Raw genomic sequence first — 15,477 nt, 5'->3', positions numbered from 1 at the left:
ATGTTGTCTGAAGCGCCTCGGTGCTGTCAAGGGACCGTATATCAAGATGTCGTGCTCCTGGGTGCCCTACATACGCTGCTGTCTCTCGCTCCGTGTGCAACAAGCCCTTTGTTAAAGGGGTCATGAAGCATCCCTTGGGCTGATTGAAAAAACACATCCTGCGGAAAGCTGACACGGCTATGAACTGCTCTGCCAAATATTACAGTCGTGCGCGCCGCGTAATGGCCACAAGCGGAGCGCGAAGTTGCCGTTTCCCCAGGCACCCTCTTTTCAAACAGAGGCCGGTTCTCACTCTCGTCGGTGGGCGGGGCGTCTGTCCGCTGTACGTCGCAAGAGACATAGCATGCTTATTGGCCGATAGCCGACGTAAATCGAGAGCGGCGTTCGGATCAGATGCGCTTCTTGCCGCGGGGTGCCGCCACTTGCCGGCGCCGCACTCCTCAGTACACTGTAGCCGCACTCGCGCAAGCGAATCACAGCGGGAGAGCGATCGCGTTTCATGACGCGCGCTGGCGTAACTTCTTTCCCCCATGCCATCCCTCCCTGTCTAGCTTCCAGTGCGCTCGCCGGCACGAGAAAAGAGAGAAAGCGCTGGGAGCGTGCGCCAAACCCCCGTAACTCCGCGGCAATCGATTCGGGAGGCAGTACACTCCTATACTGAGGCCATTAGATCATTACTTGGAAAAGTGGTTCATGACCCCTTTAAATGTGCAATGGGTGTGATGTACAGGATACTGTTGATGTGAGGGAAAGCTTATATCAATTAAACTGGCCAATGTGTCCAGGACTGCTTGGAGCATGCCTTTTGATAAAGAAAGGAACAGGGTCATATTGCAGTTAAGATCCGAGTTTATCGGATAAGTCCGAATTGTCAGAAATTATACCAGCGAGTGTTCACTGGATATTTTTTAATTCATCCGAAAACATGTTAAGTATGACGTATCGGAAGTCTTATTTCATTTGTATTATCTCGGGCGTCATTCACACCGGTGACCGACGGAGGTCGTGCGACCTGTGACCGAGGAGCGTCTTCAGGGTGACCGACGTTCACAGTAGTGTTAAGTGTGGTACAGCGCACTTCTACAAGAGAGACGTAGACATTGGCAGTTTTCTTTTTATTCTTTAGAATTGGCAGGCTACTTTATTACACTCTAGGACGAAATGGCGTACGCTCGTGCACTAAAGATGCAATAGCGCCGGCGTGTGCCCTGTGTCCGGTCACTGCATCTCGCCATTCTCCTGAGCCTTCAGCGCTTTGCGCCTCTCGGCGATGAGCCGATGCTTCTGCTTCATGAAGGCGTTCACGACGGTGGTGTGGTAGCTCAAGTCGCCATCTGAAGACAGAAGCGAACAAGACCGGTTTTTGCGGTCAGTCACTGCACGGTCAAACGTGGTCACTTTCGCATCCAACTTTAAACCCTTGCTTTTATAAATACTGGGTATCCCTGCCAATGAGAATAAAAAAAATTCAATTCTGGAGTGGAAGTTCTTGCAACACATTACCGGCAAAAGTTAAGCCAGCATTTGCACCCCCCCCTCCCTAATCTCATAAACATGCTCTTATCATGTGGTACCCACTTAGAGTTCAAGTGGTTTTGCTCTGTTAACGTAAAAGCTAGCTTAATTATAAATAAAAGTAACGTATGGAGATGAGTATCGATGACTTGATCCTGCATAAAATTTGCCAAGAACTTGAGGCTGCGGCCTCAAGTTCTTGAGGCCGCAAAGACAGCATATATTCCGATCGTGCCCCCCAAAGATGGTGCCCCCCAAAGCGAGTGGTGATGGACGCTCCCGGAATCTCTGACAACATAGATTACGTGTTTGTAAGTTATTTTTTAACCTCCATAGATGGCACCACTTGATATGGTGGCAGCTATAGCACAGGCTATACGGTATTACGCTACGTCTTTGTGTTACCGGACAGACTAAAAAACGCTACTGTAATCATCTCGCTTGTTCGCATTTCTTTTTTTCGAAAACCTGCTCTCGCCACTTTCCTATCAATAATGCTACCTATGTCACGCCAATAGCGCGCACACCATTCATGACCGGGAAGTTCCGGGACCGCGGTGATAACGCAAGTAAAGTATACAAGGTAGATACCGATTTTAGTTGTATGGCAGAAATGCTCCCCAAGTACTCGACTTTTTTCTTAGACTGTATAGACAGTTGATCGTAATGCATGCCACAAAGGGTTTTAAGCTGGAAGATTTCAGAGTAGAGCTTCTTCCAATGAGAAACAATGCAGCCCTGATAAAATTTCAGGGGGTAAAACAAAATCTCACATTTGATGAACCAGTTGAGCTCGGCCTCCCTGAACTGTTCGACGATGGCGTCGCACTTCTGCGGGTCGTTCAACTCGTACGTGAAGCAGTCGTCTCGGCGGCGGCCAAGCAGATGAACGATCTTGCCGTCCACCTCCCTGCACAGAAGTTTCCAGCACAGCGACATCGATTTGTAAGAGCGCCACACACAGTCTATCCCGTCCATTCCACGCAGTGTAGCAAAAGCTTTGGGTCTGCACTCCTTGGCCTCTGCTGACAGTGCAGCGACTGGATTGACTACACGTGTACGTGGGCTCTCGCTAAATGAAAATCTCTTAGATGGCACTGCCGCTTAAATGGAACAACTGCCACTACTATGATTGGTTAACGTACTTGAACTCTGCACCCTTGTTCATCTCTCAGTAAATGGGACGCCTGTTAAATGGAACATAGTTTCCTAAGTCCCTTCAGGTTCCACTTAACGAGAGTGCACTGTGTTTTTAAGCGAACCTTTTACGAGTTGCAGATTTTGGTGGCGGTGGTGGCACAGTTCGCGAAAAAAATCACCACCACTGAATGTAAAGAAATGCGGGTGTACGCACACATGGCCTTCGCAGGTGCGCAGGTCACATGCATACTCGTATGTGCCTTTTTGCCAATAACCGATGCTCTCTTGATCATGGGCTTGTCAGCGATCTGCCGTCTGTGATATGGCAATCTGATCTTTCATCAAGGTGATCTAGCCATTCCATGTTGCCACATGTCATTGATGCCTGAATATGAATGTACGACTGTCGTTGCCGGTAGTAACTAAAGTGTTGTGCCGCTAAACAGGTGTATGATGGTCTGGTCCGATTCCCAGCGTGGAGGAAGGAAACAGTTCGAAGGGAGCATTGCACGATGCGACAGAAAGAAAGAGAAGTGGTATGTCAGGCACAGCAAACACCAAGCTTCGCTACAAGTGCTTCTGGATATTTTTTTTCTCCGGCATATGTGCTACCTGTAGTGCTGCAAACATGTCAGTTTCGGTTTCGATGCAACCCTCGCGACAATAGTCATTATCCCGGAAACGTGCTGGAAACGCGATGGGCGTTGAGCTAGCGTGGTTCTATCAAGTGTGTCATTAATCTAGCGTCATCTGTTGAACGAATATGAAGACACGACACTACCTGTCTCGCTTGTACTGCTCGTTCGCTTCAAACTTGCACATCATGTCGTCCGTGTAGCACTCGTCGATGGTGGGCACCCTGCGGTACTTGCGGTGGTACCAGACGTAGTCGGGCCGCTCTTGCCGGTTCGGCAGGATGATCTTCTCTGCGTGGTAGTGCAAAAGAAAATAAATCCTGGAGGCTACCCTAATCCTTGACATGGGTATCTGGTAGTGGCACTCGCACGTTGGCATTCGTGTGCCCTGGTGTATTCCTCGGGTAAACTCCCGTGCTTCATTGCGCTGCCAAAGCAGATCTCAGAGGCCACATAGCAATAAGCATGTGGTTGAGATCTGCTCCACCAGGTGCCACAGCGATCCCACCTACCCACAACCTTTAAATGAACCCAATCAATTAATTTTCATTAATTATCATGACAGTTAATTAGCCTCACAGTGGCGCTCGTGCAGTGCAGCTAGTGGCACTTTGCTATTGTTTTCAGGATTGGACATTTGAAAACAGAAATCCTTTGCTATCTGAGGAAGTATACAAACTGTTTTTTATAAACTTGAGCGCACAATTATGTGGCCTAGCTGGGACCATATGAATATTACGTGCAACTTGCCGTGTCAAGCCAGTCAAAACGCTCGGCCATTGTCGTCACTGCCACGTGATGAAACGTCACTTCCGATCACAAAAATTACCATTGTGTGTTGCTGTAGTCCAAAATCAGCGGTTCCTCCATTAAAATTATAACTTTTTTTTGCAGCGTTGCCACTTGGGCAGCGATATCGGTGCATTCAGTTCCAGAAGAAGCGAGCAAAACAACATGCAGGGTCCCTTTAATGTGCAGGGTTACGGTTATGTAGGCTTTCTGACGACAATGGCGGCCGAGGACCCTCGATGTTGCATTCCAAGAATTGTTTACTCCCCATTTTTACTACAGGAAAGCCAAGGACCAAAGGCAAGGCCATTCTGAGAGGCTTGTTGTCGCTTCACTTTCATTTTTGCATGCATTGCGAAGCTTGCTTTCCTTCGGACAGGACCATTGGAAGGGGGGGGGGGGTCAAGTGTGGTGATACTTGCCTCCCCCTAATGGAGAACCCTAAGCACGCATTTGCGAATGACAGATATATTAGCCTCAAGAACTAAAAACCTGCCGAGTAAACACCCTGAAGGATAATGATGCGCTGCATAGATGCACAGAGACAAACAACACAAGAACACAAAACAGACAAGGATTTTGTGCACTAACAACTTTTACTGAAACGCTTTTGCTCATTGCTCATATATACATAGACAATGAAAGGTGACGTGTGCAACGACACAAGAAAGTGTGAAGTAACAATACGAAAGTGTGATGTAACAGCTCCAGCGATCACGTGCCTTGAAGACATGAAGCCAATTCATCAAAGTGTGCGAAACCACTCGTTCCAAAACTTAACAGTGCCTGAATCTAGCACAACCAATGGTGCGCTTGCACAATCACAGCCCGTTACTTCATTTCTAAAAAAACACTTCAATAACTTCCCTCTTCTTTTCCTGCTTTTTCCCGCATGCGCTAGCTTCTTGTGAAAACATGGTGGGCACTGACAATTAGAACAGTGCACTGCTGAATTACCCGATATCATCAACTTACCTACCAAATTTTCATGTAGTTACAACCTTTTGTTCGGGCATTGGTCAGTTTGGCCGACGTATGTCTTGCCACATGTAAGCGGGATTTCATAGACTACACCACTTGAGCACTCTACATATTTATACCTATGTTTAACCACGCACTTCAATAAAAGTTGTTAGTTCGCAAGGTCCGTATCTGTTTTGTGTTCTTGTGTCATTCGTGTCTGCATCTATGTAGCGCATTGTTACCCTTCAGTATGCCATACCAACTAGCCCCAGTGGAAGCACTTTTGATAAACGCTCTGACTTTCCCTCCTGAAGCAATACGTGAATGCTAGTCATGACCACAAGAAAATGTGAAAGCTTTTTGATTATCCAGCAACCGGCATCGAAAAATCCACCACCCGGCGTTGTTGTGAACACGAATTGTACCACTATTCTCATGAAGTTAAATACAGACATAATCATGCCAAATGATTGGGTGTACAAATTAAAGTGAACTAGTATGCATTAATTGAATCGAGGTAAGTGTGAATCAATGTGAATTGAAGCAAATCAAATCCAAGAGTGAATCAAGAATGAATCAAGTGATAAGTGCGAATCATTATGTGACTTAGATGTGAATCCACGTAACATTAATGTGAGTCAAATGAATCAAGAGTGAATCAAGGTACAGCCACCGTCAAAAGTTTAGGGGCCACGAGACACAAGAAAAGGCTGAATATTCCCTCAGCTCCGGCAGGCAACCTTGAATTTAAATTTCTGTCCTGTTCTAAAACGCGCTTAGAACATAATACCGGGCAGTCCAACCGAACCCATTCACAAATCGCTGGGGAATTCGAAGTTTTATCAGACCTAGTGGTCCCTCGACCTTTGACGCCGACTACACATTAATGAGAACCAAGAGTGGATCGCAAAGCTAGGCTTTCGCTTGTGATCTCCTTAGCATTAGCTAAATGGACCCAGTTACTTTTTTTTTTTTTTTTGGTCATTCCAAGGGAGCCGATGCACGGTTTGATGGAGCGAAAGTAGCGAAAGTGAAAGAGCCAGCACAATAACACGCGCGCACGAGGTTTTTAGATTATATCATTCAGGCCGTAGCGAATCATCGCCAAGCGTGAGTTCAAGAAGCTCTTAAACCGATATCACCGGTGCATTCACGGTGGAGGCAGCGACTCGCAACAGCAGTTCAGCACAAGTTTAGTAGACTGTCCTACGTAGTGACCTTTCCGGCGCAACTTACCTCGAACCCACGTGACGGGAGCGTCAAACATTGCGTAGACAGCGTGGACGGTTTTCTCGAAACCATTTCTCGGCGGGTGGTCGCCCAGACCCATGGCTACACGAAGGACCGCGAAACTAAAACGAAAAGTTTTTCACGCGCTCGGCCTCGGTTCGTGCAGCAGCCACACTCGGCGCACGACGAGCTTTGAAAGTCGATTCAGCCTTTTTCTCATATTCATTAGTTCAGTATTCCAGATCGCTTCAGGCCGCATTCGTCAGTTGAATCGTTCCGTGTGCAATATTAAAATGTGTGTTATATTTTATATATGCTTAGGATTTTTTATTTAGGGAGATAAAAGATGGTTTGTGAGTAAACAATTGCTACGAAACGAACTACTTACTCGATTGTTGTAGCGTAAAAATAGTAGTTGTGCCACTTAGAAAAACCCAAATTTTTAATAAAAAACGCGAACGCTATAATAATTTTTAAACAAACGTTTGCGCCATCTACAAATCATAATCTAAGCTTTTTTTTAACTAAAATGAATGTAAAATGGTTACAATTGTTGCTTAAAAATGTTTAATTTTGACATTCACAGATGGCGCAACAATTTGTAAATAACAGCATGTGAACGCGTTATGTGACATTTTAGTGACTGAGTTTGATCAGTAGTGTTGTCACTAAACTTTGTTTTGGAAGCTTCGTGACGCTCGCTTCCTCCGCCCATCTATTTCGTCGGTCGATAGCTGCGCGAGGAATTTCTTTCGCCATTGCGTCGCTTTGACAGCGCTGTTTTGTTTCGAGCTTCATCGAGAGTCCCTTCCTGAACGACAACAACAACACCCGAGCAGGATGAACCGTCTCTTCGGACGGGGTAAGCCCAAGGAACCGCCTCCAAACCTGACCGACTGCATCGCCAGCGTAGACGGTCGCGCTGAATCGGTGGAGAAGAAGATCGCCAAGCTAGATGCCGAGCTAAAGAAGTACAAGGACCAAATGGCCAAGATGCGAGAAGGCCCGTCCAAGAACATGGTCAAACAGAAAGCGCTGCGCGTTCTGAAGCAACGCAAGATGTACGAGCAACAACGCGACAACCTGATGCAGCAGTCGTTCAACATGGAACAGGCCAACTTCGCCACGCAAACCCTAAAGGACACCAAGATTACGATGGACGCGATGCGACTCGGGGTGCGCGAGATGAAGCGCGAGTACAAGAAGGTCAACCTCGACGACATCGACGACCTGCAGGACGAACTGGAAGACATGCTCGACCAGGCTAACGACGTCCAGGAAGCTCTGGGTCGCAGCTACGGCATGCCCGATGTCGACGACGCCGAACTCGAGGCCGAGCTCGACGCTCTGGGAGACGAAATCGCGTTGGACGAAGACACTTCGTACCTGGACGAAGCGAGCGCCCCCAGGATCCCGACGAAGGAACCCGGAGCCGAGAGCCTGCCAGCCAATCAGGAAGGTGTATTGGTCGACGAGTTCGGGCTGCCTAAGATTCCGGCGACTTGAAGCGGGGACTTGAAGCGACTTGATCCTGCTGGGCTGGGGGGGCTTGAGCGACTTGAAGAAACTTGATCTTGCGGAGGGCGGGGGGCTCGAGAGACGATGAGTTCGGGGAGACTGTGTTCCAGATTCTCATCGACTGGCAACAAGTTGGAGAGGTGTTTTTCCAACAGCGCGTTGTTTCCAGAATTGTCGAAGAATTGAGCAAACGGGGCAGCCTTTCTTTTTTCTAGCTCAACAGTTCTTCAGGAAACGAAACAAAATTGAGGATCGAAGCGAATGAAGACTCGTAAGAAGGTTTCAGTTTTATGGCGACGGCGACGTATCGTTGCTGTTTTTTTTTTAAATTAATAACACCACTCGGGTCGCACAGCATTGTATACGCATGTCGTGTAACCGTTTGTTATGTATATTCTTTTCTTGGTTAGAAAACACGCTTGTTTACTACTGCAAGTTTACAACGCCGTTTGCGATGTTAACCTAATCTGCTACTGTTTTGCCTAATCCGATGCTTCTGTGTGGATGTATAGTTTGTTGATGTCCACATTAAAGCAAAGTTCTTGCGGCGTAGCCATTGTGTAGCCTGCCTTTCCTGTGTTTCTGCATCATTGAAACAGATGGGTAACAGGATAACCGCAATAAATAACCTCACTGCAAGCACCTTCATGAGCAGCAAGAGAAGACATGCAGTCATCGGTACATAAGCTGGGAATGCTAAACTAATACGAGCCGCCTCGGTTAACACAGTTCTGCCACTGACATTGCATCACGACAATGCCAACGCTGTTGCATCATTCGATCATTAACAGTGCAGGAGTCTGTGCCTGTTCGTCGCTGCTAGGCCCACGTTTCCCGTTTTCTCACCTTGCAATCCTCCGAACACGACGTTCAGCATTGAAGATGAGGGGCCTTAAGTAGCAATGTTTGTTTGGTGAAGGCTGCCGTGTGATAGCATTGTCGATGTCAAAATGTAAATGCAGTGCAGCCTTTTTCAGAGCCTCGAATTTGCCTTGAAACGTAGTCATCGACGGCTACAAAACAAGCATTAACTCACTCGTACGTCGTTCTTGTAGACAGCAGCTTGTGTGTGTAGTTTCATAAGTGGTAATGTATAGTTTCCGTTTTACATCTCCCATCATGACGACTTCACGTAGGAGGTGGTCCAGAAGTTTGAACAAGGTGTTGGTGAAAGCTGATGCCATGGTGCTGCATTGTGAAAGCCTTAACAAAAGAACAGCCTGCCAGAATCATGCTCGAAATTGCTGCAGCTATGTTTGAGCAAGGTCGTGAGCCACCAGACGGAACCCTAGTAGTCCTAAAAAGGTGTGAAAGCTTGTCTGTACTTGCGCTTTCTTTGATGTTTCATTCTTTAGACTGACACATATCTGTGAAGGATATCATTCTTTCATTTTGTCCATGTTTAGCCCTGCCATAATCTCTTGCATGTATGCAGGAACTTATGGTGAGGCCAGAGCTAATTATGCGCTGATAGAGATTGTGCACCCCTTTCATGTGGCAACCACATTGTGCTATATGACTTCAGGGCTGGAGAGTAAATCGTTGCACCACTTAACACCCCTATTCAAAGGAACTCCAGCAAACTTACTCCTTCAGTCGGTGTAATGAGCACCTTTCTAGGTGTAAATCAGTCAAAAAACACTGTTGTCGTTTCTTTTGTCCACTGCTTTCCTGTCGGAAACGGTTTAGGACGGGCCCACTTGTAGCTGACAGGAATGTGCTGGGCAAGGAATTTTATTAAACAAGAAAGAAAGACATAAAAGTATTGTAATCTGACCAGGTTGCACCCTAAAGGGAGCTCATGTTTGAAGATACACTTTTGAAAATACACCCTTTTCGTGCCTCGTAGTGTAGGGCTGCTGTATCGATTGCAAAAACAGCTTGTTTGCTATGTTTGTGATATTGTATCAAACCTAATGAAGGCAAAAAAAATTGCACATGTAACCTGGCCACATAGTTGCACAAATTATTTTTGCACGGATATTTCTCGAGCTGACACAGTTTTCATAACGCACAGATTGACGACAAAGCTTGCTACAGAAACAAGTGTGTACACCGCTGCCCATTTTAGAACCGAAAGTGATGTGTCGTGTCTGTATCAATACATTCACATTCTGTTGGATGCTTCCTCTTGCGTAGTCTAGCATGTTCTTTTCATTGCTATGTTTTGCACTCACAAGGCCCAAGGACTTTTCAACGCAGAGTCCTGAAGGTACAAAATTTGACGACTAAGCACAGATCCGACTGGGTGTAGCTTAAGCCGAAGATGTAGGTAGCAATAAGTTACCACCTGCTGCTTGTATTTCATCTACTCTTACTACCAGCATTATATTTGTACCCCGCTTACAAAGGCACGCAATAGCTGTTGCATTTAACCACGATTCTGACACATGGCAAAAGCTTCACTAAGCTCAAAGGAAAATCTTCTCTCGTTTGTGGCACACTTGCCGTAGTCTATGCAATAAAATTCGTGAAACTTCTTGTTTGCCACAATCACACTAAACTGTGACCAATATTCGTTCTAACCATGGCTAGAATGTCCACTTAACAGTATCTGCTGACAATTGAAGAAGTTAAGAAGTTGGTGGTAGCGATGCCCATAAAACTGCACTGCATCATGTTCCTGTTCCTCCTCGTTTAGAAGATCAGTTACCAAGACAGCAGTAGTATTAGTCCTCTATCGAAGCACCACAGAAACTAGCAGATATAACCGTCTAGTGTGCCTACGGAAAATTCTCGTGTTGGACAGTTGTGTGCTTGACAGTGCATTATCGGGCTGTCACCGGCAGCGTATTAGAAAGAAGGCGTCACCGACTTTCAGTTAGCTGTCATCCGTTTCTGTCACTTCATTCATGACAGTGCAGTTGTGTGTGTTTGCAAGCATAGTCAAGAAGACTTTGCAAGAACATAGAACAGCATGCCATAGATGAAAATGGTGGTGACACATAACTCCCTTCTGTGAACACCCGTCGCCGTCCACCACATCGTGAACAGTGTTCTGCTGCCCAGAAGAGGATCTAATGGTAATTTGCAGGCAAAGGTAGTTATAAGCGAAGAATGACAGTCTCATGTTGTCTTCATTGATTCAATTACAGTCTAACATTGCTGTCTTCATTCAATGACTGTATAACATTGATGTCTTCATTTACTCAATGACAGTCTTATCATCTTATGTTGCTGTCTTCATTGATTCAACGACACAGTCTAATGTTGCCGTGTTCATTGACTTGACAAATATTGTAATGTTTGCTCTCTTCATTGATTCATAGCAGTCTTCCGCTGCCATCTTCATTCATTCAATAACAGTTTAATATCGCTGTCTTCATTGATTCAACAAGACATACTGCTGTCTTCATCGATTCAATGACAGTCTTGCATTGCCGTCCTCAATAATTGAATGGCGAAGTCTAATGATTGATTTAATAACCAGCTGTCTTGTTTTATGCTGTGGCCATCGGTCAGTCACGGAGCCGTTCATTTGTGCTGGACGACGCACAGGATGAACAAGTAACACACACAACTGTAAGTGTGTACGAAAATTTGAAAATATTGAACCAAATAGTGCTGCAGTAGGCAAGTTGGTTACTGTTCATGGCGAAATTTCGACGCGCACAAGATATGGACGCAGAGAAGTGGACAAATATTTGTCCACTTCTTGTGTCTTTTGGCTTTTGTGCACACTGAAATGTTTGCCATCAATAGTGTCATATTTGGAATCACTCATCTGATCTAAAAGTCACTATGCATAAATGATAATGTTTTTCCAACAGTTCACGAATATTTCGAATTCTTGACGGCACCCAAACGAGCTCATGATTGGTGCAAGAAAACTATAACTTTCATTCCTGAAGGCGTAGTAGAGACATAAAAATGAAAGTTCATGTAACGCCGCAGGCTTTCAGTCATATGCAGTAATGGATCGCACTACTGGAAGAGTCCACCAGATGCAAAAAATCGGCTTTTTTTTCCACTGGCACTTCGTTTGTTGCTAAAGGTATGAATAGTTGGATATGAGCATTGTTCTAATGTTATTCAGAAAAGCAGCTGTTCAATATTTCAGAAGTGTTCAGATTCTCCTCTAGTACTGTTGAATCTGTATTTGACCATTTTAAGAATCACTATTGCGCACTCCTACAAACTTACACCTCAAGTTCACTGCAAAACCTTATGCAGTTCTGCAAACAATGTTCCTACTATGTATTTCAGTGGCAAAATCGATTGCTCATGTTGTTCCATTTTCTCTGCCCCATTTGTTGGCACTATTGTTATCTGATAATGGCTTGCCTATCGGCGCATATGTCTAACTTCACAGATAAGGAGAGATTAGCTGTAGTTACAGATTGGTGTCGCACAGCAGGTATTGCTATGGTGGACGACGAGTTTCAGTTAGGTTTACTTGACCAGTGCAGAGGATCGAGCTTGTTTGTGTGACATAATGACAACGCAAAGTGCTTTAGCAGACGACAGTGGAGGACACAACATGAGCACCAACTGTCAAGAAGTCGACTTGAAGTTCGTGCTCATGTTGTGTGCACTAAATTTTAACTAGTCTTGCTGAAAGTTGGCGCTTACATTGTATTCTCCTCTGATGCCTAGTCGAGCTCTTTGCAATGTCACACTGGGTTTGCTACACAGCTTCTCACTTTATTCCATTCATATCTACACTGGCTGAAAAACTGTGATCCCACGATTCCCCACAGCAACACTGAAGTAAGACCACCTGCTGGTCTGATCTGGTAGTTTTCGTATCATGTGTGACGTTGAATTTAAGCGTGAGAAGCTTAAATTAAAGGCCATGAAGAGATTCTCAAGTTACACTTCTGCTTATGTATCGAAATCGTTATGTATTCATAATGATTTCGTTTCAGTGGATGCCTATAGGCATCCACTGAGACGACATTTCTTTTCTTGCACACTTGATGGTCACAAAAGGAAGTTTTTTTCCCTAAATTTCCCCAATACAAAGCGGCATTTGGGCATTCCAAGGTTAAAAAGTCAGTATGGCTTCCACGCAGATGACCGAGGCGCAACTGCCAATTGCCTCCATAACTAAATAAATACTTGCAACTGAAGCACGACCACAGATTGCCTCTGCGACTAAAGAACTAGTCCCACATGTTCTTGGCCACGTGATGGCAGCCACATTCTCCAACGGTGGAGCCACCAGCTGTCCAACTTGTAAATGTACAGTGTGCACGCTCACTGGTGCAGGCTCGGGCGCATCTACCTTCGAGGAGGAAATGCTGCAGGCTTCAAAAGCTGTACGCAACCGCAGTGCACTGGAATAACAGCCTACACAATGTTTCTGGTCAGTGAAGAGCAATGGAACGAGAAAACACAGACTGTTAGGTAGGCGCATGGGTCGGCAAAAAATGTGCAGCTCGCTGAGACTCACTCATCAAATATACTTTATCCTTAGGGCTCACTCGGACTAAGACTCACCAAAATTTTCCTCAACCGGACTCATACTCACTAAAATTTTTCGCAACCGGACTCACTCAGACTCAAGCTCACCAAAATATTACTCACCCGGACTCACGGCTTGATCCGAGTCTGAGTGAGTCGACCCACGAGTCTGTTCGCATATAATTGGCGTTTTCGACCATTGTGTCAATGCTCCTTAACACCAATATCTCGCATAATCGGTGCTCTATTTCGCGCCTTTTGATCTCATACCTTCAAATATGAGCTATCAGTCCATGGTTGTAATCCAGTAAGGACATTTTCATTAAAAGAGACGACTCACACGAGATATTTTTACGAAGAATTACCCGTGAAAGAGTTTGTGGGGGGGACATATAGACACCTCCCCCTCCCCTCCGTAACTTGCACCTCTGATCAATGCATATTGAGCTGGTGTATGAACGCTAGTGCGTTCATACACCAGCTCAAGTATGGATGAGTCCGCATGGGTATAAATGTGAGCCGACATGGGGCTGATAGTAAAGCTGAAGTTTAGTAGATAAAACCATAGGCCGGCAAAACAACGTGGAGCTCATTCAAGAAATATATTTTGCGCTACGGAATCACTCGGACTCAGGTTGACTAAATTTTTCGCTACCGTACTGACTACGATACTACTCAACCGGACTCACTCAGGCTCACAGCTTGACACGAGTCTGAGTGCCGACCTATGGGCAGGCGAATAAAAAATTAAGGCAGCGTTGCACTACTCAGTTACATACATCAGGTGCAACACTGTGGAGGATAGCGAGAATTCTTGCAGTAGATGCGTTCACTTCAATAATTTTACTACCCAAACTAACATTTCTTTTCATCTTTAGGCTAATCAATGCAGATGATTTGTGCCGTGGATATAAACAAGCACCGTTAGACCGTATTCAATAAGCTGTTCAGGATCGCTTAGTCTGTATTTATTCACTTATTGAGAGTTTCATTGTGGCCCGTCACGACGCCTTACCCGGCTTGCACGAGTTTACGACAACAAAAGCCAACGATGACTCTCACATCTTGCCGACCGAATTTCTTGCACAGCTTCCACAGCATTGCACTTGGATGTATGAAACAGAATACAGCTGTGCTAAGCCTGAAGGAAAAGTGTAGCAGGGCGGCCTTTCCATGTTTCTCATGCATTTTGAGCTTGGGCAAGCTCAACCAAGCATTTTCCAGTATTGGCGATTGATCAACAAAATATTGATTGACTATCACTTGGTATCAATTGCTAGAATTATCCAGTTGTAACCCCCATGCCTTCCCCTCCCTGCTTACCTTCCAGCAGAAAGCAATTACAGCATGCGACAAATCTTTGCAACTCAACACTCATACTGGACGGATTTTAAAAATTTTTGCGGTGGTTGATTCGCGAGGAAATAAGCTCCTTAAGTGAAGCAATTCCATGGCTGTTTTGAAAAGTGTTGCAGGGACTCTTTAACAGCTCTGCTGCTAAGTCAGTTTTGCCACAATGGTGAAGTAATGAAATAGCAACAAATTGAAATGTACAAAGGCTGGCAGCCAACTCCTTTAGTATCTGAACTCTACAAAAACACTGGTATAAAGGAACATGGCTGCACCAGCAAGCTAAACTTGCTGTGCTGTCAGTCTCCAATGTGAAGAAAGCCGCAATAGCACAGCATGTACAGACAGGTCCACTGTTAAAGGGAACACTTGCGTGCAGGGCATGTCCGGATTTCAATCTTTTGCGAAATCACAGTGCCACAGATTTGCATGACTACTGGTCGTTGACAGTTCCAACTCCTCTCAACAGACTCATGCAGTGCACGACCAATGTTTTCACATGCACTTGTAATTAGGAGGCCAGCAATTTGAAAGGTGCACATTCAAGTGTTCCCTTTAACAGTGGACCGTACTGTACAAGGGGATGAACAGTATATCGATCTCAGTGGAGATTAAAGATTTCACTGTTGCTGCACGAGCTACGTAACCCCAACCCCCTCCCCTGCAGCCCTTCATGCTCCTTCACTGGTCGGTGGCATTTGATCTCTTCTTCAACTATGCCCACCGGCAACTTTCGCAAGGTTTGTATGGCATTACATTTTGACTTTATATACGGAACATAGCACTGAAAATGCATCTTGCATATCGATATAATTGCTATCTTAATAAAACAAACCTGCTGGTACAAAACAGTGCGAACTGCAGATAATTGGAAAAGGGCCTGCACTGCACACAAGGGTGATGATGACAATGGACCACAGAACACAAGTAG

The 15,477-nt window shown here is 45.4% G+C and overlaps 2 protein-coding genes across 2 annotated transcripts; one reads left to right on the top strand and one right to left on the bottom strand.

Moving 5' to 3' along the window:
* Positions 1–1,105: 1,105 nt before the first annotated feature.
* LOC119400044 (NADH dehydrogenase [ubiquinone] 1 beta subcomplex subunit 10) lies at positions 1,106–6,508 on the bottom strand. The gene is made up of 4 exons (XM_037666963.2): positions 6,279–6,508; positions 3,437–3,581; positions 2,289–2,425; positions 1,106–1,334 (listed from the first exon to the last, which is right to left on the bottom strand). The coding sequence occupies exons 1-4, from the start codon at positions 6,370–6,372 to the stop codon at positions 1,219–1,221; spliced, it is 492 nt and encodes a 163-aa protein (XP_037522891.1). The 5' UTR covers positions 6,373–6,508; the 3' UTR covers positions 1,106–1,218.
* Positions 6,509–6,976: 468 nt separating this feature from the next.
* On the top strand, positions 6,977–8,340 carry LOC119400043 (charged multivesicular body protein 5). Its single transcript, XM_049417947.1, has one exon. It carries the CDS (start codon positions 7,113–7,115, stop codon positions 7,776–7,778), a length of 666 nt encoding a protein of 221 aa, XP_049273904.1. The 5' UTR covers positions 6,977–7,112; the 3' UTR covers positions 7,779–8,340.
* Positions 8,341–15,477: the final 7,137 nt, after the last annotated feature.

The sequence above is a fragment of the Rhipicephalus sanguineus genome, chromosome 7 (genome assembly GCF_013339695.2).
Source record: "Rhipicephalus sanguineus isolate Rsan-2018 chromosome 7, BIME_Rsan_1.4, whole genome shotgun sequence".
In the NCBI taxonomy this organism is placed as follows: domain Eukaryota; kingdom Metazoa; phylum Arthropoda; class Arachnida; order Ixodida; family Ixodidae; genus Rhipicephalus; species Rhipicephalus sanguineus.
Note: the sequence above shows the minus strand (reverse complement) of the source record. Positions and strands in the feature narration are given on the sequence as shown.